Below are 25808 nucleotides of genomic sequence, written 5' to 3' on the forward strand. Positions count from 1 at the left end.
ACACACAAAAACATGCACACATATGGGGAGAAAGGATCACGCTAAAATGTCAATGTAGGCATCCCTGATGGTAGAACTATAGGTGATTTAAATTGTATTTTTGCTTATCTTTCTTGAATTTTTTTAAAGGAAAAACCTTAAAAGCCATTGTTTTTCCTCAAAAGGCACAAAATCTTCTTGTAGAGAAGGAAAAAAAATGGAGTAATTTCTGAACGCATCTTGAAATGTTTTAGGCAACTAGGTTAACTAAAGTTATTAATCTGCATGTAACACCATATACACACTGAAGTATGGATCATGGTCTAAAGAGGGGAGCAAGTCCCAATGGTTCATGATCTCAGAACAAATATTTGTCTATTCTAGTGGCACAGTCAAGCTGACTGCTCTCTGCTAGAAAAAGGGCAGCTATCTTGGGAACTAAACATGAGGTGAGACTACCCAGTACCGCAGCTGTTGGCAAGCTTTCTTTGTTTATAATAGCAAAAGTATATTGCTTACAGTTGGCTAGCTCTTTTAAAAGGCACACAACAGAATGGAAGTGCTTTCACCTACTGAAGCATTAAATGAGATTTTAGAAAAGAAAGGGCAAAAGTAAAACGAACAAAGAAGACTTTAAATACTTTAAAAAAAAAATTTTTCCACATTAAGTAACATTTATATATTTCTGGATTGCTCTTTATTTGTCCATTTTCTCTACTCACCAGCTTCATGACTTAAGACCCAGACAAAGGCAAGTCATATTTCTTTATTCACTGGCAGACATTACCATGAAGGATCAGATCACAAAGCATTTACAGTCATCAAAGAAGCAGATAAAATAAATCGTTCTTAAGCTATGGAAATTCCTATCAAAGAATTTTATTAGAATTAGATTAATAAGAAAATATCCTTATACCTATTAACACAGTTTTATAAAGCTATTTTTAAATATCATTTGATACTAGTCACTCTTGTTAAAAGCATCTTTCAATGACAAGTTTTTAATTCCTATAAACACTGATTTTGGATCTTTTATGGTTATTGTTTTCTGTGACCTAAGAAACCTATGGCTATCCTCAAGTCACAAAGATATATTCACCCATGTTTCCCCCTAAAAACCTTTGTATTTTAACTAGTACATGAAGGCCTATGATCCATCTCAAATTCATTTTTGTGAAGAATGGGGGAGGGGCGTCTTGGTTCATTTTTTTCCACATGGATGTTTAGCTGTTTTGGCCTCATCTATTGAAAAGACTTTCCTTGTCTGTCAGATTGCTTTGCTACCTTTATCAAAAATCAAGTAACCATATAAATGTGGATTTGTTTATAGGCTCTCTCTTGTATTCCACTGATTTAACTGTTAATCCTTATGCTAGAATCATACTGTCTTGATTAATGGATACTACTGACTACAATATTCCTTGTATTGCTTTACAAAATTTGGGCCTCTATAAAACAGGATATATAAGGGCACCTGGCTGGCTCAGTCAGGAGAGCATGCGACTTTTGATCTTGGGGTTATGAGTTCAAGCCCCACATTGGGTGTAGAGATTACTTAAAATATCTTAAATACAAAAAAAACAGGATATATAAATTAAGTTGAAATAATTGAATGATCTCAAGATGAGCCTAAAATAATCCTTATGAAATCATTTTTTAAAATTGTATCATGGTTTTGAAAACACTCCGTAATTACTATTGTATCCAGAGCAAAATACATTTACCCACAAACAAATGAGAAACTACAAATTCTTCTTTATTACCTTCAACTGAAATTATGTATGAAAAATATTCATTAACTTTTCTACTCAATTTCCCACCAGATTTTCTCACATTAGTTTTTTAATAATACCACAATGTAGTTAAGTTTTAAAACAATCCTTAAAAAACTCATGTGTTTGAAGCTAGAAGATGAATACACAGCCCCCCTACATATGTTTAAACTTTTCCATAATAAAATGTTAAAAAGTCATGTATCAATTTCAGAAACGTATCTAGAAAAAAAAAAAGTAGATAATTGCCTTTATAAAAAGAAGTTTTATAAAATCTCCTTTAAAGTTTAACTTGGAAAAGATTACGAGCAAGAATACAATTATTTCATAGAATCAAAAACAAAGCAAATCCCAAAAGCAATTTTAAAAAATCCATTGTCAGCTAACTATACATGGTTCTTGGAAACTATTGGCTACACCAATTTCATTCAAATTGCCATAGAAGGATCCTCCACCATGACATCATATTTTTTTAAAAAGCAGATAGCCTGAATTGTCAAACCTCTGATTTTCTTATAGATACATACATCTTAGCAGTTTGAAAAATGTTGCCAAACTGAGAGCAACACCGAAAGTCTTGAAAATTTATCATTTGTTCTTAATCTGAAATTCTGTTTTGAAGAATAATACTCACACCTTCCTAAAATAATTCTATAATACATAAATAAATAACCCCAAACACTTAAAGAAAGTCTGCTAAAATAATTTGGACGTTTATTACTGTTTCTACTGGCAGCAATGAAAATCACTAAAAACTATACTTTTGTCTTTTTCAAATGGTCTGCATTAAAACCATACTTTCTCAAGATAAAATTCAGCTTTAAAATCCTCAAAATGTTTAGATATCAAAGACATATACCAATTTTCTTTTCATGATGAAGAGAAAACAAGAGATCCAGTTTAATCAAGATCTGACATTCATAAATTTTAAGCTTGTAACTGAACTAAGATTAATTTTAACAATTACAGGTAGAGAATATCATTTGTGCAATTTCTAGGTTCATTGTGATAGTATATATCCAGAGAACCAACGGAAGTTCTCAGATCCAATGTCAAATAATGGGATTTGGGCAAGCACTCTCAACATCACTTTTATTTAATATGCACCACATGCACATGATGCAGGTAGGGAAGGAATCCATGCATTAAAGATAAGACAGACTGGTACTACGCCAAACGTGCATTGAGTCAATTAGGATGTTGCTCAAAGTTCTTTATACTTAATGGTTTCCGTGAAAATAAGTGGAGAAGCAGAAATGTGGACACATCCCAAAGCATCTTCTTCATTTGGTTTCCTGCGCTTTCTTTGCATTCTGTTTTTCTTTTGCCTAGAAGTTAAAGATTGTATTCTATAAAATCTTAAAAGTCCATTTTAGGTCACATTAAAATTTGTGTAAGAGGGTATCCTTAAGTTAAAAAGATTGAAACGCATCGTTTTTAAGATTTCTAGAGCATTATCTTTCATAACTCGAGACTTACAACAAACTACTGCGGACAAATTATAGTTATGCTTTACCCTCAGTAAAAAAGGATCATGTTTGGTTTGTAGTTCTTTCCTATCTGAAGTTAAAATGTATTATTATAATTATCTAAAAATACATAATTACTAATTCCATAAAATCATACTCACTCATAAATATTTCAAAATAATATATTTACATATGTGTCCATTTCTCATTCAAATTGAGTAAAAGAAAAATCTTACATTAGTTTCTGCATATTTGAACAAATGAGTTTAACATCTCACTAAAGGATTATGTATCTGTAGTATTGATAAACTTTATTTATACAACCCAAAAAATGCTCTCACACTTTATTTCATTTATCCTCATAACAATTATATAGCTTGAACCCAGTAATTCTATTTTATTTTCAGCAGATGAATAAGACAGAGCTTACAGATAACAAACTTGACCTAAGTCACACAGCTAAAAGAAAATAAAACCTCGAGAGGTCAAAGACACCTGTTCTAGAGCAGTGCTTCTCAATGTACATACCAATAACCTGGGGTCCCTGTTATAATACAAACTGATTCAAAACAATAACTGAGGTTCTAAGTTTCTAACAAATTCTCATATGATACCAATTCTGCTGGTCCTCAAATGATACTTTGAGAATAATTCAGAGTACTAGAATATAATAGTCTTTCCACTATGCCACTTGAATCAGAAAGGATAGAGTTTTGCTATTATACAACTAAGAAAAAAACATCCTTAGATTAAAAAATAGGGTAATTAGGACAATTACAATCTTTTTTATAATTCATTAGGTAGGGGTGCCCTTGTGGCTCAATAGGTTAAGTGTCCGACTTGGGTTCAGGTCATGATCTCACACAGTTTATGAGTTTGAGCCCCACAACGGGGCTCTGTGCTGACAGCTCAGAGTCTGGAGCCTGCTTCATATTCTGTGTCTCCCTCTCTTTCTACCCCTCCCCCGCTCACACTGTTTCTCTCTCTCTCTCTCTCTCAAAAATAAATAAGCATTTAAAAAAATTATAATGCATTAGGTAGTATAATTATTATACAAATAGTGTATTTTATTATGATAAAATAGAGTGCTATGACTTAGAATATTAAGAGGAAATATGTTATGTGTATCACATAAAATAAAACTGCTGGGGTGCCTGGGTGGCTCTGTCAGTTAAGTGTCCGACTTCAGGTCAGGTCATGATTTCACGGTTTCTGAGTTCAAGCTCCACATCGGGCTCTGTGCTGACAGCTCAGAGCCTGGACCCTGCTTCAGATTCTATGTCTCCCTCTCTCTCTGCCTCTCCCCCACTTGTGCTCTGTCTCTCTCTCTCTCAAAAATAAATAAAATGTAAAATAAAACTGCTTGCATGAACATTTTTAGTTAACAAGCATAACTTGTAATTTGATATGTATACAATTTTTACAATAGAAATTCTGTTTCCAAATAATGAAAATACAATTCAACTTCAGATATAATTTGAAATTAAAATACATATTTTTTCCTTATTGACCCCTGAATATACAGAATGTTTAGTTGGATTAACAAAAATAAATTTACTGGTTTATGACATAAACTTTATAACATAATTAAATGAGCAAAGACATAATGCAGAGCGTGTCCATATAATTACTAAAATATATAATTCAGATAAAATTAAGAAGAAGTTAAATAAGTTTTATAACTATGTATTTTTAGGTTACATCCTGAGCAGTGTTTATGTAATATATATTCAACACCTCAGATAAGAGTAGAAGCCTTATGTAACAAAAGTACTTGTAAGCCAAGATCTTAACCTAATTCATTATAGCCATATGCCCTTGGAACAAAGTCTTGATCTTTTCTTTATTATTCTGTAAAACAAAAAGATTTCCAAACCCAAACACTTTCATGCCATCACAGGCTATAAGCAACTGTCTCAGTTACTCTGAGATCTGATCCTGGATAGGTTTGGCATTCAGCATCACTGCCGAGAGTAGTCTCATCTTTCCTGTTTGGTTCCTTCTACCCCTTTTATGCTTTGTTCCTTTATTCTACTTTCCCTTGGCATGGGGGTTTGGGGGGGAAGGGGAGGAGCATTTCAACTTACTAATTTCTTAGTTAACTTCAACTTATCCATTTCTGAATTCTACATGTAATTTTTCTTAGAAGTATTACCATTAAGCATTTATCACTATTAAAGCCCTTGTATGTAATTATAAAATCTCATCTTTATTCTTTCATTTGTAACATTAGCAGAAAGTGATATTCAATATGATACAATAACTCCTTTTTTCAAAATAAGATGAACAAAATATATTTGTGCTTAAGGAAGCGGACTTATTGGTAGACAATAAGCATTTGATTCTAACTACAGATTTAAAATTTTGTGGATGTGAAACTTCAAGGGGCATAGCTATTTAGGAGCCCCGCTGTGCTCCCCCCTAATCTTCAGAATGAATTTATTCTGGCACCTATCAGAACAATTCTATTCAACACGATACTATAGTTGTTTATTCCTTGCCCCAACTATATCATGAATTGCTTAAGAGGGAAGACATCTCTAGACTTTAAGAGAGGTCCAGGAATAAAGCTGCAACTAGATAAATGATGAATGATTTTAAAATTTCAAAAACTTTTATCAAGTAATGCATCTGAATTCCTTTAGGGGATACTCCTTAAAGGACATATTCCTTTAGGGGAATCCCTTAGGGGATAACAGATATTGCATATACACGAAGAATAAATGTAACCTCAATATTGCTTATGCAATATTATTAATCAAAAAACAGTTGGAAGAAAGAGGCAAGAGGTAGGAGATCAATAACTACCCCTCAAAAAAACAGATGCAAACACAAGAACACACTGAGCTGGTGTTCCACCAACACCAGACGCTCATACTGCCACCCTGTGTCCAAACTAACGTCAACTCAGAAATTACAGTTCCAATGGAAAAGCTGAAAAGCTGTTCCAACTACACTTTCAAAAAACTCTGGGGATATACGGTCATTAAAATCAAACAAGAATGGTGTTTTCCTAATTTGCACCAAAAAGTTTATTCACAGATCAATTTTGAAGCAAAATACATACATATTAAATTTCCCTAATAAACATTTGTCTGGCCTTTAGTAACACTTATGTATATTTAGAATCTGATGTAACATGATTTAACATAACAGCCTACATATTAATATTTTAATATTTTTAATAGTGAAATATTTCATAGTGTTGCATGCAAAGAACACACTATGGAGGTACTTCGGAGACTCACAGAATCCTAACTGTTAATCTGAAAATCTAAAAATCAGTTTCCCATCTTACACTTTTATAGCTTTAATACCCTGGGATACATGAATAGAAAAACTATATGGAAAAGAGAAGATTGAGGGCGCCCTGGGTGGTGGCTCAGTCGATTAAGTATCCGACTCTTGGTTTTGGCTCAGATCATGAACTCATGGTTCCTGAGATTGAGCCCCGAAATGGGCTCTGTGCTGACAGTGCAGAGCCTGCTTGGGATTCCCTCTCCCTCTCTCTCTCTCAAAATAAATAAACATTTTTTTTAATTTTTATTTTTTAACGTTTATTTATTTTTGAGACAGAGAGAGACAGAGCATGAACAGAGGAGGGGCAGAGAGAGAGGGAGACACAGAATCCAAAACAGGCTCCAGGCTCTGAGCAGTCAGCACAGAGCCCGACGCAGGGCTCAAACTCACGGACCGTGAGATCATGACCTGAGCCGAAGTCGGACGCTTCACCGACCGAGCCACCCAGGCGCCCCAATAAACATTTTTTTAAAAAGGGGAAGACTTAGCAGTTTTCTGCAATAATTTGTGTACTTAGTGCTAAAAGCAGAAGCACACGTTTCAGGATCTGGGTAATAGGTATACACAAAAACCATAACTTTCACTTCGTATCATTTAAAATTTAAAATTTATGATGATATAAAAAAGCTGGGTTGAGATGTATCTTTGCTTCATACTTCAATTTTTTTTTTTTTTAACGTTTATTCATTTTTGAGAGACAGAAAGAGATACAGCATGAGCGGGGAAGGGGCAGAGAGAAGGAGACACAGAATCTGAAACAGGCTCCAGGCTCTGAGCTGTCAGCACAGAGCCTGATGCGCGGCTCGAACTCACAAACCGTGAGATCATGACCTGAGCCGAAGTTGGACGCTCAACCAACTTGAGCCACTCAGGCGCCCCTCTGTGCTTCATACTTTAAAATTAATAAGAAACACATACCTACCATGTGCTCTGCTCTTAAGTTAATGATCCAAAATGTTATTTGCCTAGTACTGTCTTCTCAAAGTGTTTCTCAAAACGTGGTACACAAACAAGCTGCATTAGAGTCACTTGGGGTAACTCTAATTAAAGATTTCTTCCCCTATATCAGAATATCTGGGGAGGGGCCAGGTAACATGTATTTTAAAGAGTATCCAGTGATGGTCACTTTTAGAAACACTGATTTACAGTATAAACTTAAAAACAATTTAATTACATTGCATTTATTCAATAAATATTTAAGTGCCTTGTTCTGAAGATAAAAATCTTAGAAATCAGAATTTTTCACAAACCTTTGTTAGTTTTTCTTCAGCGGAAAGAATACTAGCTTAGGAATGAATACAAAAAACCTATTTCTTAGTCTAGGCTATGGTTATTTTTTCCCCCTTCAATGTCCATTCTAGTTTTAAATTCTACGATAATTCAAATTTTTCTTAAACTAAAGAACAAAGAATCTATTATCTCAATTATTAACATTAAAAATTTGCTTTCAGAGGCACCTGGGTGGCTCAGTCAGTTAAGCGTCCAACTTCAGCTCAGGTCATGACCTTGCAGTTCATGAGTTCAAGCCCTGAGTCAGTCTCTGCTGACAAGCTCAGAGCCTGGAGCCTGCTTCAGATTCTGTGTCTCCCTCTCTCTCTGTCCCTCGCCTGCTCACACGCTGTCTTCCTCTCTCAAAAATAAATAAACATTAAAAATGTTTTTAATAAACAAATTTAATAAACAAAATTTAATAAACAAATTTATTTTTAATAAGCAAATTTAATAAACAAAAAAATATATATTTTTTTTAAAATGTTGCTTTCAGCTTAAAGAAAGGAAAATGTTTTAAATTTTATTCTAATATATTAGGCACATTCTGAATTCATAACACTAAGGATTCTGGAAGGCTAAAGCAGTAGGGCAATTCCTTATTTTTATTTTACAATATCAGGTTGAATTAATGCTTATCTAGAATATAAAACAATAGGAGAAAGCCAAAAAAATAAAATAAAAATGCTTCAACAAATTTTACCTCTACTCAAGCCAAAAAAAAAAAAACAAACAAAAAAAACAACACTGTTTTGGGGGAATCTAAATCTAGTAAGTATTCACCAGTAACTTACCTTTTCTACTAGTGGTATTAACTGCTGGTGTTCTGCTAAAGTCTTTAATAATTCCATAATGAAAGGCAGATAATTATGCTTCCTTCTGATATTTTCGATCTGAAAGTAAAACAAAGATCAAAACACACTAACTTTACATTTCTACTAAGTTCCTAATATTGTAATTTTTGCATCCTACTCAATAGAAATGGGAAAAAAATCTTCCATTCTCATGGGAAAAAATATTAGAAATAATGAGATTATATCCCACTGAGAATAAAGACTAATACAATAAAAAATACGAGGAGTTTCTTGGGTTATGGTTTCCCACCCTTGGCTTAGCAAATAGCAGAGGCTTTTAAAAGTCTAAAATTATTTATGAAAACTTAACTTATGAAAGCAAACTTAAGAAGGCCCACATGGTAAATTAACTTGCTATTTGCTACTATAACTATGCAAATAATCAGGAAAGCCTAATGAAAGCAGCTTTATTCTGTGATCAAGAATAATTTTTCTCTGAATTACTTTTAATCAAAATAGGGTGGACTATAGGGAAAGACCTGTACTTCAAAGGAAAACTATGCATTGTCTAGGACACCTCTCCCAAGTTACCCAATTCGAGTTTTTCACTGCCATTAAGCTATTAAATATTCTGTCAAGCAATTTATTTCCCTTCTCCCGTAGAGAAAAGTTTCCATCTTTAGTAAATTCATTTCAATATTCCTTCAGATAAACTTGAGCTTCTTGACTTCTCACTTGAACTAGCTGTGACATCTTACAGGTTCCTCAAATTAAATAATGAATTTAATAAAATCTTAACATATGCTCATTTTATCTCAGTAGGAGAATCATTTTACCTTTTGGAACAAAGCATTCTCCAACAGTGTAGCAGGTAGAGATTCTGAAAACCAAGTGTGTGTTTTACTTTAGGCTAATATTAAAACTTGGTTAATTATGGAACAACCCTGCATAAGAATGCATAAGTGGTGGGTAGTTATTTTGTGTACCACATAAAATGGAAGATAAACATTCAAGCTTTTATTTCTTACCTCCCTGTCTCCATGAAGTTGGCCCACCTTTTTCCTGCCTGGAATACTCGAGCCAGCCCCTATTTCCAGCTAAAGAAATCTTACTAGTTCCAGGTTCACTTATTTTATTTAACAGTTATTTGTAGACTGTTAAATATGATGCAAAGCACTATGCTAACACTGTGATGATCAATCTCAATTAAAAAAGTGAGATTCAAATGAAAACCAATGCTTTTCCTACTATGATACACATGAGAAATAATATAACTACCATTTCCAAACTCACAAAATTCAGAGCTCCCTTCACACTTTTTACTGTCTCTGAAAAAAGCTTATCAGATTGCAAATGAAGGAGAATGACATTATTAAAGATCACATTGCTTTATATTTGCCTTTCAATTACATAAATGTTTGCCATAATTAAAACTAAATCAAAAAAATTTTAACACCCTAAAAAATTAAAAAGGAAAATAAAACAAATGAACCCAACTGTGTACCAAATTGGTGACAGAATCACACCAAGAGAAAATTTTCTGAAATAACTTTAAAAACATAGTAATTTGATTATATATCCAAAATGGGATATATCCTAAGAAAAAACTTTTCAGTTGTTATTAATGCTACTTACTACTATTGCTGTTTCTGTACCTTTATATATATATACACTTATATATACTTATAAATATATGCACATGTTATATATATATAGCATAGAGCAAATAATTATTTGCTTATACATGAATATACTATATATATACAGCATAAAGCAAATAAGTAATTACGTTAATATTGTTAGGAATCAAGATTTTCAGCTTAAGAGAAGAAATGTGAGGTGCCTGGGTGGCTCAGTCAGTTGAGCACCCGAGTCTTGATTTCGGCTCAGGTCATGATCTCAGGACTCACGGGATGGAGCCCCACATAGGGCTCTGCGCTGATAGCGCGGAGCCTGCTTGGGATTCTCTCTCTGCCCCTCCCTTACTCATGTATGTACTCACATGCTTTCTTTCTCTCTCTCTCTCTCTCTCTCTCTCTCAAAATAAGCATTTAAAAAAGAGACAGAGAGAAGATGCAAATAGTCAATTTCAAGTATAAAGCCATTTAATTCTTTCTTTTTTTTTAAGTAGGCTCTACATGCAACATGGGTCTTGAACTCATGACCCTGAGATCAAGAGTCCCATGCTCTACCAGCTGGGCAAACCAGGCACCCCAAGTCCTTTAATTCTAAATTTGAATACTGAATTCACATTATATTTTCTCTTCAAACTAAAACAAGCAGCAAACAAAAATGTATTTCTTAGCTCTGAAAAGGCCTAGACATAATGACCAATTGGTATCACTGTGTACCCAAAGAGTGGTTTCTAAATACCATTTCCCAACAATAGGACACAGAGCTTCTTGAAAAAATGGCTAATCCAAGTCTGAACCAGGAGATCTACAAGGTGATTCTGAAACATCTAGTCATGCTAGAAAGCAAGGAAACTATCAGAGATGAAGAGAATCCCATCAAAAGAACTTAGGAGACAGCCTGAAGTTGATCCTAATGGCCAAAGATGAAATAATCTGATCATCCATAACTGCAGTGAACTGAAGCATCAAATCAGTTAAAAAATCTGTTCATAACAACACTTCAAAAAAAAAATTAAAAAGAAAGAAATCTCACTAGTTACCTTTGTGGGGTGCCACGGAATCAACTCATTATTCTGAAAACTAGTAATTGATGGGGGAAAACAATCAAGTATTCAATATACTTTCATGTTAAAATATACTACTCTATATTAAAACAATAAAGGAACAAATAAAAGGAAAACATACCTTATATCTTTTTAGTTTCTGTACTTCTTCTTCAATAAGCATCTGATTTTTGGCAACCTCTGACTGAATAGCACTTAACATATTATTACCCTGATCTGTATCCATGGGTTCCTCCTTAGGGTAAAGAAAAAGAAACACCATACCCTAATGATTGAGGCTTGAGTCCAAAATATTTTAAAATTATATACATAGTACAATTATTTCCAAATTTTACTCTTAATATTGGTGACAGAATTCCAGCCTACTAACTGCAATATTAAAGGACAAAAGCCCTAAGTAGTACCATCCATATTTCTATGTTCTACAATAACACATATGCATTTTTAACTAAAAACAATCTATACTGCAATATGCTGTGTTGCTATAATCTTTTGTTCAGCTATAAAATAAATATGCTTAAATATGTTCTTAAGAATATGGGATCAAAGAATGTAAAAAAGGTACTATTACTAATTATCTTCTCCAATCATATTTACTACAGAAAGATAATCAATCATATAGGCTAGTAAAAATTACATGTATCTAAATGTACCCAATTAATTCTTTGAGAAATATATTCTAACTTGCTTAATTATATAATGAAATTAGTTAATTGCTAATACTTATGTCCATTTAATATTTGTTTTCAGTGGCTTACATATATCATCTCATTTAATCCTCACAACAGCCTTATAAGGTAAATACTATTTTCATTTGACCTTAAGAAACTGAAGCACAAAGAAATATTCCAATTCATGCATCCATTAAGTGACAAAGCCAGGAGCTGAATCTAGGCAACCTGACTCCAGAGTGTATTCTCTTAATCACCACTCAGGACACTTGATTAAATCAGGAAGGAAGGAATGAGGAAAGAGAAGGAGGTAGGGAGGGAAGGAAAGAGAGAGAGAGAGAGAGAGAGAGAGAGAAAGAACAAAGGAAGTAGAGCAAGAAAGAAAGATAAAGAATACTTTCCCTAAAATAACTAAACTAGAACTTTGCACTTAAAAACATGGCCAAAAGGGGTGCCTGGGTGGTTCAGTTGGTTAAGCCTCCAACTTCAGCTTAGGTCATGATCTCATGGTTCGTGGGTTCAAGCCCTGCATCAGCCTCTGTGCTGATAGCTCAGAGCCTGGAGTCTGCTTCAGATTCTGTCTCCCCCTCTCTCTGCCCCTCCCCCACTCATGCTGTGTCTCTCCCTCAAAAATAAATAAATGCTTAACAAAAAAAAAAATTTAAAACATGGCCACAAACCTCAGCAAGTTGTCTTTGTAACTCTGCTATCTTCTGTTCATATATCATTTTTCTGTCAGACACAATGGCCATTAAGTTAAATCGAATTTCACCCTCACTGTACCTACAAAAAAGTTAAAGTTTATAATGTAATAAAGAATTGTAACACTATTACAATTAAAATAATCTATTGTGATTACCCTATGGCTCTCTAGGATAAACACAAATCTATCAACGGCTAACAATGAAAATAGACATTTAAAAAAGGCTTTCATATATGAAAGGGTACAACTGCAGTAAAAAACAACAACAATAACAACAACAACAAACACCTAGCTAAATTTAATCACAAACTTTTAAATGTTCTGACCTCAGAAAAAAATAACTAAACTAAGACCTCACATTTGTTAGATTAATTATACTGGCATTTTTATGGTAATTAACCACATTCCTAACTTACACTTTTTTCTAAGTCATTATACAGTTGCTATTTTTAATTAATATATTTTTAAATTTCACTTTATACTTTATATTTCGTTATAAATAAGTTGTGAAATATTTATGTATTTTATTAATGTGATTATATCCTGTTGTAAAACTTCCAAATGCTATTTTCGCTACTCTGATACCAGAGTATCACAATGATATAAGCTTGTTTATGATAGGGATTGACAGTAGAAAAATTACTGCCAATATTACATGAATGGTGCTTATTCAAGATGTATACAGAAAATGTAAGCCTGTCTTTGCATTATTCACCTCTAACATTTTCTCATACAAAATTCTATCCACTGGAAAGCACATGGCCCAATATAACCTATAGTGCTTTGAACTACGTACAAATGTTGTTTATAAAACTGCTATGGAACTTCCATTTCCCTATTCCTCCCACTAAGAAAATAACAAACTAAAATACTAGACATAATATATACATGTATATATGTATACATTTATTCTTAAAAATTTTTTTAAAAGTAGACAAATCCATAACTGCCCTTATTTGCATATGGCATGATTATCTGTGTAGAAAATGCCAAGGAACTCATAAAAAAAACCTTCTAAAGCTAGTGGGTAAGATCAGCAAGGTCAAAGGATACAAGAAAAAGAAAGAAAATAATCAACTGTGTTTCTACATATTAACAATGATCAAAGAAATCCTATTATTTGTAATCACTCAAAAGACTAAGAAATGCTTGGCTGTAAATCTGACAAAACATGTACAGGATTTGTATGCTGAAAACTACAAAATGCTGATGAAATAAATTAGAGAAGATCAAAGTTAATAGAGAGACATACCATGTTCATAGACTGGAAGACTCATCACAGAAAAGATGCCAATTCTCCCCAAATGGATATAAATGTTTGACACAATTCCTAACCAAATCCCAGCAAGAATTTTTATAGATATGAACAAGATTATACTAAAATTTATATGAGAAGACAGAGGAACTATAATAGCTGAAACAATTTTGAAGAAAAAGAATAAAGTTGTAGGTGTCAGTTTATCTGATTTTGAGACTTATAGCTAGAGTAATCAACACTGTGTAGTACAGGGGCATGTAGGTGGCTCAGTCAGTTAAGCATCCAACTCTTAATTCTGGCTCAGGTCATGATCTCACAGATCATAGGATCAAGCCCCATGTTGGGCTCTGTGCTGTCAGACAGGCTCTGCACAGAGCCTGCCTGGATTCTCTCTCTACCCCCCCACTCTGCCCCCCCCTCATGCTTGCACTCCCTCTGCCTCTCTCAAAATAAACATTCAAAAACATTAAAAATAAAGGTGAAAAAAGACTGTGTAGTACTGGCAAAGAGCAGACAAATAGGTCAACAGAACAGAGTAGTGAACCCAGAAATACCCAACACAAATATACTCAAACTGGTTTTTTACAATTCTACCCAAATTTCTACAGGAAGGATAGCCTTTTCAACAAATGGTACTAGAGCAACTGGACATGCACAGGCAACAAAATGAACTTAGACTTACTTTACAACATATACAAAAATTAACTCAAAGTAGATCACAGACTTAAATGTAAACTGTTAAAATATAAACTTTTTAGAAAAAAAGACCAAGAGAAAATCTTTAGGATCTATGGCTAGACAAAGAATTCTTAGACTTGACAACAAAAATACAATTCATAGTAGAAAAGATTCATAAATTAGACTTCACTGAGATTAAGAGCTTTTGCTCTGTGACAGACTGTGTGGGAGAATTAGGGGACAGGTTACATACTAGGAGAGAATATTTGCAGGCAATGTGTCTGATGAAGGACTAGTACTATCCAGAGTATGTAAAGAACCTCAAGGCTCAACAGTCAAAAAAAAAAAAAAAAAAAACACACACACACACAGAATCCAATTACAAAATAGGCAAAAGTCATGGAAAGATTTTCAACATCATTAGTCATTAGAGAAATGCAGATCAAAGCCACAATGAAACATCACTATCCACCTACTAGAATAGCTAAAATAAAAAGTTTTGACAAAACCAAATGCTAGTAAGGATGCGGAGAAACTGGATCACTCATACATTGCTGGTGGGAATGTAAAATGGTACAGCCACTCTGGGAAAGAGTTTGGCAGTTTCTTAAAAAATTAAACATGCGGGGCGCCTGGGTGGCTTGGTCGGTTGGGCGTCCGACTTCGGCTCAGGTCATGATCTCACGGTCGGTGAGTTTGAGCCCCGCGTCGGGCTCTGTGCTGACAGCTCAGAGCCTGGAGCCTGTTTCAGATTCTGTGTCTCCCTCTCTCTCTGCCCCTCCCCTGTTCATACTCTGTCTCTGTCTCCAAAATAAATAAACGTTAAAAAAAAAAAAAATTAAACATGCATTTACAACTCAGCAATGGCACTCTTGGGCATTTATCCCACAGAAATGAACTTATGTTCACACAAAAATCTGTACAAAGGCTTATTGCAGCTTTATTCATAATAGCCAAAAACTGAAAGCAATCCACATGTCCTTCAATGGGTAAATGGACAAAAAAAAAAAAAAAAAAAAAAAAAAAAAAAAAAAAAAAAAAAAAAGGTATATCCATACCATAGCTATTACCCATCAAGAGAAAAGACTGAACTACTTTTAACAACCTGGATAAATCTCCAGAAAATTGTGCTGAGTGAAAGAAGCCAGTCCAAAAAGTTTATATATCGTATGATTCCAATTATACAACATTCTTTAACGGACAAAAAATTATAAAACTAGGGATTAAGGAGGCAGGAGGAGTGGCAGCAGGGGGAAGCATCGGTGGCTCTAAAAGAGGAAATCCTTGTGGTAATTAAATCATTCTATACCTCGACTATATCAATGTCAATATTCTGGCTGTTGACACTAGACTACAGTTTTGCCAGATGTTACCACTGCAGATTAAGGGTGCATGGGATCTCTCTGTATTATAGTTATAACTGAATATGAATATATAATTATCTCAAAATAAAAGTTTTAATAAAAAAAATAGATGCCTAAAAACAAAACTCTACAAAACTCTACAAAATATCTAAATGGAGATCTGCATGTCTAACTTTTATAAAGATGACATATTACTCTGTAGAATTTAGAGATTTCTTCCTGAACACATTAATCCAATCCAAAGTAAATGTTCAACAAGCATTGCTAAAATAATAATAAAAGTTGAAAAAGAAAGTTTAAATCCCAGAATACTATGCTAGTAAGATTAGCTGAGCATTTACTTTTGTATCCTTTTTTCTATGACTGGCCTCACTGCGCTGATCCAGTCATCTTGATTGCATGCACCTAGAAAGAAATTTGAAAGCAATTAAATCAAATAAAACCAATATTAAAATTATTTCAAAAGTTAGTCTAAAAGATCTTTTTATAAAAATTTTGGCAAATTCAGGATGGTAAAAATCCTTTTAGGATTAACTATCCTTATAAGCTTAACTATGTTAAGCTTCAATTCTTATTTTCTTAGTAATGGTAAGGGTAAAAAGCATTAATATAATTTGCATTACCACATTATTGTGTCACTTAGTAAGTGCTGAACAACTGTTCAAAAAAGTCACGAATCAGGAAGTTATCCTATTAAAATTCACAACTTCGTGAAATAAGAATAACTACCTCCATTTTAGTGATAAAACTGAAAGCAAAGAAAAATCATCATTGTACTAGTAGCAAAATAATCCTGACTCCCAACCATAATAACTATAAATTAAAAACTGAAATTCACACATAATGCAAAACCAATTTTATCCAGTTGTTTTAATCCTCTTTTTCATCTTAAGTTTTAGCATAGCTACCAGTTTTATAGCAAAACTGACTGTTCTGTTTGATCTTTTACTTCCTTTATATTTGATAGGCTCTAAGGAATACAGAATGGGTGACCAGATAGAAGCCAACAGAGAAAATGTAGAGATCAGCAACATGTCCTTCCTGTGTTATTTAACTTCATAAAGTAATGAAAAACTTAAGACTTTGACGACATTATACTACCTCACAGTTACCTTCCCCTTCAAAATCTAAGCAGTACTGTGGCTAAAATGAAGGAGAATACCCAATCTTTTTTCCTTGTTGAAAGTGAAATACCAGGAACAGGAACCAGAGTACCTAAATCAATCGGTCCTTCTCTTAATCCATCTAATTCATACAATCTTCCATTTACAGGAACATAACTGACAAAATGAAAAGCATCTTCTTCTTTTGCGGACGTCTTTGCATCAAATTCAAACATTTGCTGTCTACAGTGAAGAAAAAAATTGTGAGACACAGACAAGCATGAAAGAAAGTGTTTATTTAACAAAAAGTCTCTTTACCTGGCAAAACTGTTGTGTACTTGTCGAATCACATCTGAATTGCTCAGTGCCAAACCTTTCATCTAAAATAATTTTTAAAGTAGCCTATTAAAAAAAGAATTATCACAAACTACCAAAAATGGAGCATTTTAGGAATAATATGATTATACTCACAGCTGCATCAAAACTTTGTGAAAATTCTTTAAACTCTGACAATGTCTCTCCTAAATGGACATCTTGATGGGTACAGTTCAGTAACACACTGACTATAGCTTGGGTAGCACAAGCATTGTTAATAACCTATAAAATATAAAAGCAAAATATTATAAATTTATGGTTTAAAAAGCAGCTTTTAAATGATGACAATGCCCTCCAAAATATGAATAAAGCTAATAGTTTTCAAAATTTATTTCATATAGTCTTAACATAAGCATAATAAACATGTCTAATTCGGGCACCTGGGTGGCTCAGTCAGTTGAGCATCCAACTTTGGCTCAGATCGTGATCTCACAGTTTTTGAGTTAGAGCCCCACGTCAGGCTCTGTGCTGACAGCTCAGAGCCTGGAGCCTGCTTCGGATTCTGTGTCTCCTCTCTCTCTGCCCCTCCCCTGCCTGTGCTTGCTCTCTCTCTCTCTTTCTCTCTTTCTCTCTTTCAAAAATAAATAAACATTTTTTTAAAAAAAATTTTAAATAAACATGTTTAATTCCATTCTAATATATTTTTTAGGAATTTACTGCAATTCTGCAGTTGAGAATTTAGGAAACCAAATAAACTCAGAACGTCAAGAAACCAATCCAGTTAGGGTAACAAGGCCAATCTTTCCTGATCTAACCACAGCTGATGAAACCAACAGAACTTGTCTTCCCTCCTATTTCCGTCTTCCTACATTCATTTCTACCTATCCAAATTTAACCCATATTTCAGAACCCAGCACAAGCTCCAACTTACCTATGTGGCTTTTAGAGAAATTATCCAACAACTGCTATTTCTATCCTTCTTTGATTTCCTAAAAAGGATATACATTGTCCACGCATTTTTTCATCTCAGTCATATATAGTCTTTACAGTGCTGTCATTTAGCTGTTAACTATTTAAAAAAATGAATGGAGGGGCGCCTGGGTGGCGCAGTCGGTTAAGCGTCCGACTTCAGCCAGGTCACGATCTCGCGGTCCGTGAGTTCGAGCCCCGCGTCAGGCTCTGGGCTGATGGCTCAGAGCCTGGAGCCTGTTTCCGATTCTGCGTCTCCCTCTCTCTCTGCCCCTCCCCCGTTCATGCTCTGTCTCTCTCTGTCCCAAAAGAAAAAAAAAATTAAAAAAAAAAAAAAAAAAAAATGAATGGACCTTACATTCTAATCAGAGTGAAAAAACATTCAGATAGCTCCTTACTATGTGCCAGGTACTTTTTAGGCACTTCATATGTATTAATTCTTTTAATTCTCTCAACAACCTATGAAGAAGGAGTAATATTATTCTCATTTTACATTTGTGGAAGCTAAGGTACAAAGAAATTAAGTAACTTGCCCAAAGGGTACAGAGCTAAGCAAGAGGCAGAGTCTGGTTCTAGAATCTGTACACTTAGCCACCATGTTAGGCTGGCTCTGTACATACATGTGGTCTCTCTAACCAGATTATAACCCACTATGGACAAGAGCTTCTTCCATATTCCCTATAGCCCCTACAGTGTTGAGATTATAGAGCTGGAAAGAACCTTAGACGATTACTGTGAATACCACAGCAACATTAACTGTAAAGTTGAACTAAATTTGGTAAATTATTTTTAAAAATACAACTTAGTCCTATTTCTATACCTTATTACTATGTTATCATTAAATACTATTTCTTTTTTTTAATGTTTATTTTGAGACAGAGTGCGTGCATGCTCAAGCAAGCGCAAACGGGATGGGGAGGCAGAGAGCGAGAGAGAGAATCCAAGTAAGCCCCACACTCTTTGCGGAGCCTGATTTGGGGCTCAATCTCATGACAGTGAGATCATGACCTCAGCCAAAATCAATAGCTGGACGCTTAACTGACTGAGCCACCCAGGAGCCCCTATGATTAAATGCTATTTTGGAATTAGTGTCTTTCCAAAAGGCTAATTCACTTATGATTTTACAATTTAGTAAACTATTTACATCCTGCTTGATTTCAGAAGAAAAACTTTCAATTATCTTCTCTTTTAAATTCTTACACTCTTCTACTTTTCATGTTGCCAGAGGCTTTTGAGGTCTTGCGAAATCCACCAATTCTTCAATTTTTTCCTCCTGTATGTTTGAAAAACTCCTTAGTAAGACTGCTTTCCCCACTAGGGAACATTCTCTTACACCCAATTCTCAAACAAATATAATGATACAACCATGCTTCTGTTATTCCTCTCTAATAATAACTTGCACTCAAAACTATCCCATAATTGACAAATAAGAAAAAAAGTAACAGGAAATCTAAAATCCAATTAATATTGATGATTTATTTCAATATGTATTTTGTTCTGAATCACAGTTCTTTCATAAATTTGGATAAAAAATTTTAATGATTAAAAGAAATTTCATAAAGGTGGTTAACTAAAAACTTTGTTAAGACTCAGTGCCCCCTTATCTTGGACCAAAATTATGTGGGGTGAAATTATCTGGGAGTGGGTTGGTAGAAGTGAAGTCAGAAGAAGTTAAAATTTATACTCATTCACACATTCTTTCAAATTCACACATTAAAGATATACTACATACCCAGTGCTAGATGCTGAGGCTCTAACAGACAGGCTCAGCTACTACTATGACCTAAGGACTTGAAATCTGTAATCCATCACTTTAGAAACATTTTCTGAAGAATCAGAAACAAAACTCCTTCCAAACTCACCAAATTATATACATTAAATGTGTGGTTTTTTTGTACAATCAATCAAATCTCAAGGTTTTTTTTTTAAAAGGTAAAAAAACCCGGCGGTTAATGATATTTCTCCTTCAATGTTAGTAATGATTCACACTGTCCACGATTTATTACAACTCATTCCGTGTGTATATGAATAGTAATCGTGGTGTGCAGAAGTATAAAAATACCTTTCAGGGTTTAAAAATGAGGTTAGCGCCACCAAGTGGTTATATTACATATAGTACAGAATTGCCAAAATTTTGGAAAGAAAAAAAAAAAAAAACTTAAAAAAGATGCCAGTCACTCAAATATTTACTAAATATCTATAGTGTGCCAGACATTGTGGTAAGTGTGGCATGCACAGTGAACAAGACAGTTTAGAGAGGCTTTTTGCCTCATGAAACTCCCATAAAAATTACCTTATATACATCTATTTGGGAGAACTTTAACTATAGTTCATGTCACAAAAAATTCATTGCAGCATAAATTATTTAGTCCCCAACTTCTTAAATCTTTAATTTTTAAATCTTAATCCTGGGTATTCTAATATATGCTCTGGCTTGTAACACGTTTTCAAACAGAGTAGTAGAGTTTGACAGTAAAAGGAGGCTAGAGTAAGAGGTCACAAGCAGGGCTCCCCTGGAACCTGAAGAATTTGGTTTGAATTCCTTTGAGAGAACATATATTCTTTAGTTTGTCCAGGCTCTTCCACTCCCTTTTCTTACACATGACCCGAGTCACACATGCACGCTGCCACCCTGACATTGCAGCCATGTGACCTGCAACCCCTGGACCAGAGAACAACTTCTTTTCAGAGCTGCTACAAAAGCATATAGTGGATGCTCAGAGAAATGCTCTTGAAATAGCGCATTATAAATTACCATCAAGCTTCACTGAGGTATAGCTATAAAATAAATTAATACATTTTCAATATTTATTTATAGTCAAGGAAAAATAAGGTTGAGAATAAAACCGTGACTTCCTAAAGAGAAGACGACTCTAGAAAAAAGACAAAACAAAGAAAGGATACAATAAATGTCCTGCCTGTGGAGAATTTAGGGGAAAAAAAAAACAAAACCCATACATGAAAAAGAGATGAGTAGAAAACCAAAATGATGAAGGAAGAAATAATCTTTAACTGAAGTATCAGAGGTTTCTCTATGAATGTAAAATTTTAATAGAGCTTTGAAAGCTTGACAGGACCCAGGGAACAGAGAAGGAAATTCATTCAGGGAAGCAAGAAGGGTGTGAGCAAAGAAACAAAGTGACATACATGGTGCCTTCAAGAGAGGAGCACGCTGGTTCGTATTAGTATGGCTGTAGTCGCCACAGGAGGATATTTGCTACCTAGAAAATCACTGACCTTGTGCAATTAGTAGTTTGCCCTAGGAATAAGAGATTTTTCATGCTGAAATAACATAATCAAAATAGATTTTTTATTATGAAAGATTCAGCTTGATGATTTACAGCAAGGACTCAAGATGGCTGAAAACAGAAACAAGATCAGCTGGACTTCCACCCTACTACAGATAGGAAATAAAAGGTGATAGATTAATAGAGTACATAAAACCTCTATTACACAAATATGCTAGTCAGAATTCTGGGAGTCAGGAAAACAACTAAAAATAAGATTAAAAAGAACAGGGGAATACTAAGAACAACCATATGAAACACTTTCATAAAATTAAGTTAAAATGGAGAAATTTCAAAAGAAAAAAAAAATCTTACCAGAACTAAATCAAGAAGAAATAAGTAGCCTGAATAGCCTTTTAACTATTAAATTGAATCAGTAGTTAAAACATATACTCACAAAGAAAATATCAGGCCCAGATGGCTGTACAGGCCAATTCTATCAAAATATAAAGAAACAGCCCATCTAAATTTTATACAAATTCTTTGAAAAACAAAAAAAGAGGTAATTCCAACTCGTGCCATGAAGCCAGCAAATCCCTAATACTAAAATTAATCAAAGCCTTTACGAAAAAAGAAAATAACAAATGCAAAAATGCTAAACAAATACTACTGAATTAAATCTGACAGTGCATAACAAGAGAATACATCATGACCAACTGGGTTTATCCCAGATATGGAAGGATGACTTAATATTTTAAAAAGTCATTAACATAACTGACTGCATTTAACCTACAGAAAGAAAATAAACATGATTATTTCAATAAGTACAGAAAAAGCATTTGAAAAAATTTAATAAAGACAACTTACTAAATTAATAACAGAAGATCCTTACCTGAAAAAGAACATTTAAAAAATAAAAATAGGGGCGCCTGGGTGGCGCAGTCGGTTAAGCGTCCGACTTCAGCCAGGTCACGATCTCGCGGTCCGTGAGTTCGAGCCCCGCATCAGGCTCTGGGCTGATGGCTCAGAGCCTGGAGCCTGTTTCCGATTCTGTGTCTCCCTCTCTCTCTGCCCCTCCCCCGTTCATGCTCTGTCCCTCTCTGTCCCAAAAATAAATAAACGTTGAAAAAAAAAATTTTTTTTTAATAAAAATAAAAACTAGAGTAAACATCATCCAGCACAAGAAAATGGTGAAAGTATTCCCTTTAAAATCATGATGATTTTACTGAAGGTCTTAGCCATGCAATAAGAAAAGAAAAATAAATTAGAGGCATAAGGATTTGAAAGGGAAAAACAAAACTGTTATTATTTGATATAATAATTTAAGATAGAACCCACTCAAAAAAATAACCCAACAAATTATTAGAGATAATAGGAGAGTTTAGCAAGACAGCTAAATATAGTATTAAAACATGAAAGTGAATTGCCTTTTCATTTCACCAACACTGAACACCTAGAAAATGTAACTGAAGACAATTTATAATTGTAACAGAAATATCAATGAATTAGGATAAATCTAACAAATGAATTAGACGTAAAAGGCCTCTACAGAGAAAATAATGTAACATGTTAAAGATAATAAAGATCTAAATAGATAACATACTATGTTCATGACTTAATATGAAGATATACATTCTCCCCAAATTGTTATATTCAATGCTATTCCAGTCAAAATTTCAACAGAATGTTTCATACAACTTGATAAGATGCCTCTGAAATTTATATGAAGAGCATAGAGCCAAGAATAGAAGGATATTTCTGAAAAAGAGCAAGGAGAGGAGACATGACCTATTAGATACCAGACCTTATGAAGAAGTGAAAAAAATTTAGACAGTGATATTGGCAGAGACAGACAAAGTGATCAATGGAACAGAGTACAGTGCAGAAAACACACACACACGTATGGAACTGATACACAACAGATGTGGCATGTCAGACAAATAGGGGAGACAACAGATGTTTCATAAATTGAGGATAGAAAAAAAATGATGATCCATATGGAAAAATATAAAATTGAACTCCTACTTCACATGATACACCAAAACCCAACTCCTGATGAATTATGGACATAGATGTCAAAAATTAAAATTTAAATACACAGGTCAATATCTTCTACAACCTCAGATAGATAACAATTTCTTAAACAAGGTACAAAAAGCACTGGCTCTAAAATATAAAATTCTATTCACCAAAAGACACCCAGAAAAAATAAAACAATAAGACGCTAACTTAAAGAAGTAATATCAAGAATACATAAACAACTCACACAAATCAAAAGGAAAAGCACAACTAACCCCATAAAAAATAAAAATAACTTCAACAGAAATTTCACAAAAGAAACAGTTAAGGCCACTAAGGATATGAAAACGCTTTCAACATGATTAAGTGACCAGGGAGATGTAAACCAAGACCACAATGAAGTACCATTTTAGAACAACATGGCCGGCAAAAATTAAAAAGGCCTGACAACACCACACATTGGAGTATGTGGCTACATAGTAATTCGGAGATTGCTAGTGGAAGTATAATTGCAGCTTTGATGTATTTATGTAGTCAACTCTACTTCTATATACAAGAGAAATTTGCACATTTACAACAGGAGACATGTACAAAAATGTTTATAGCCACGCAATTGACAATAACTCAAATGTAAAACTCAAATGCCCATCTAGGATGAGAAAGCAAATAAACCCAGCATTTTCATGTAATTGATATCAAACAGTACGCAAAATTAAGGAACTACTACTATGATTAACAACTTAAAGGAGAAACTTAATGATAGAATATTAAGTCAAAAGAGTAAGTCCCCCAAAATTACACAGAAGATGTGAGAAATGAAATGAAATCAATCACTTATGTCAAAGGGTTATAAAATGGAGCCAGGAGGCCATTAAGGAAATGGGCCTTAGGTATCCTCACGGGATAAAACCAGGAATTTTGAACTGGGCCAAAAGGCATAAATTCCAAGGACTCTGACCAAACACCTGCAACTTGCTACAGTTAAAATTTGCTTAGTGATAGTCTTAGCAACCAATTATATTCAGCCAAGATTAGTTTTCTGTGAGCCAACACCAATCAAAATTCTTTGCAAACAACACAATAAGCATTAGTTTTGTTTTTTAAAACCCTTGGCTTTCATTCCTTAGGGGAACATGATTTGGGTTGCTACCCAAATCTACGCTCCCTGAATTGCAATTGAGACCCCAAATAAATGTTTTTATTTCAGCACTGCTTTTCTCAGTTGAGAAGTATGATACTTTTTATCTATTAAAACTTTTATATACACAGACCCTTTTTAGTATTACAATACATAAAAGGGAAAGCAAAGAAATAATATACCAAACTCAACATGAGGATTACAATGGATGAAGGGAGGGATGATGAGAGTTTTGCTGAACAATCAGTGAGAGAGAAGGAAATAACTAGATGAAGTTTGTTTGGGTAGTGAGTTCTTCAGTGCTTACTATATAACTTACAATAACCAAACAAAAGACAGGAGTCATGAGTGTGTGTCATCAATCAAGGAATGTCATAATCCCCTTCCACGTACCTACTATGTCTGCTGCCTTCATCTCCACATCCAACCCATTACCCATTAAGGGTGCTACTTTATCCACTAAGTATTATTCAGATCTGTTCACATCCATCTCTACCACCAGTCTTTTATCTACTCTTGCATATACTTCTGCAAAAGCCTCCTGATTACTAGTCTTATATTCTATACTACCACCTTCTCCTCAAATGCATTCTCCACACTATGGCTACAGGGATCTCTTCTAAATAATAATCTGACTGTGTCACTCTTCTTTAAACACTTTAATAACCTTCTTTTACTCTTAGGATACAGACAGAAGTCTCAATCATGGCTTAAAATACCCTACATGATCTGAATTTTGTCAACATATGTGGCAGAAGGCTGATAGTTATTCTCTAATAACCACCTTCTCCTTCTTCCATATTCACAAAGTAACCCAATTTTTATCGGGGTTCATGGCCACCTAGAATGAAGACAACTTTCCCACTCTCTTTTGCTGCTAAGAACAGCAATGTGACTAAGTTCTGGCCAGAGAAGTAAGCATGTGACATAGACAAATTCTAGAAAATGTTCATTAAAGGAGAAATGTGCTGTCCCCTTCTTGCTGTCTGGAATGTAGAATTGAGGTAGAATGGCGAAGGCTCCAATAATCATCTTGAGCCACAAAGTAATCTTTGGAATAGAATCCACACACAAAGGAACAA

General features: G+C 34.1%; 1 protein-coding gene across 4 annotated transcripts in view; it reads right to left on the minus strand.

Moving 5' to 3' along the window:
* Positions 1–730: 730 nt before the first annotated feature.
* The window catches only part of UCHL5 (ubiquitin C-terminal hydrolase L5), a 41172-nt gene continuing 16094 nt past the window's right edge, over positions 731–25808 (minus strand). For 2 of the 4 annotated variants that reach the window (XM_045456134.1, XM_045456136.1), the window contains exons 4-11: positions 17530–17655; positions 17377–17438; positions 17171–17301; positions 16297–16360; positions 12633–12735; positions 11403–11513; positions 8584–8682; positions 731–3079 (exon numbers count right to left, since the gene is read on the minus strand). In XM_045456134.1, coding sequence (XP_045312090.1) covers positions 3035–3079; positions 8584–8682; positions 11403–11513; positions 12633–12735; positions 16297–16360; positions 17171–17301; positions 17377–17438; positions 17530–17655 — 741 coding nt within the window. In that variant the 3' untranslated portion in view covers positions 731–3034. Of the gene's footprint in view, positions 3080–8583; positions 8683–11402; positions 11517–12632; positions 12736–16296; positions 16361–17170; positions 17302–17376; positions 17439–17529; positions 17656–25808 lie in introns of all 4 variants that reach the window. The other 2 variants (XM_045456133.1, XM_045456135.1) reach the window with 1 other exon arrangement.

Source organism: Leopardus geoffroyi, chromosome C3, assembly GCF_018350155.1.
Source record: "Leopardus geoffroyi isolate Oge1 chromosome C3, O.geoffroyi_Oge1_pat1.0, whole genome shotgun sequence".
Taxonomy (NCBI): domain Eukaryota; kingdom Metazoa; phylum Chordata; class Mammalia; order Carnivora; family Felidae; genus Leopardus; species Leopardus geoffroyi.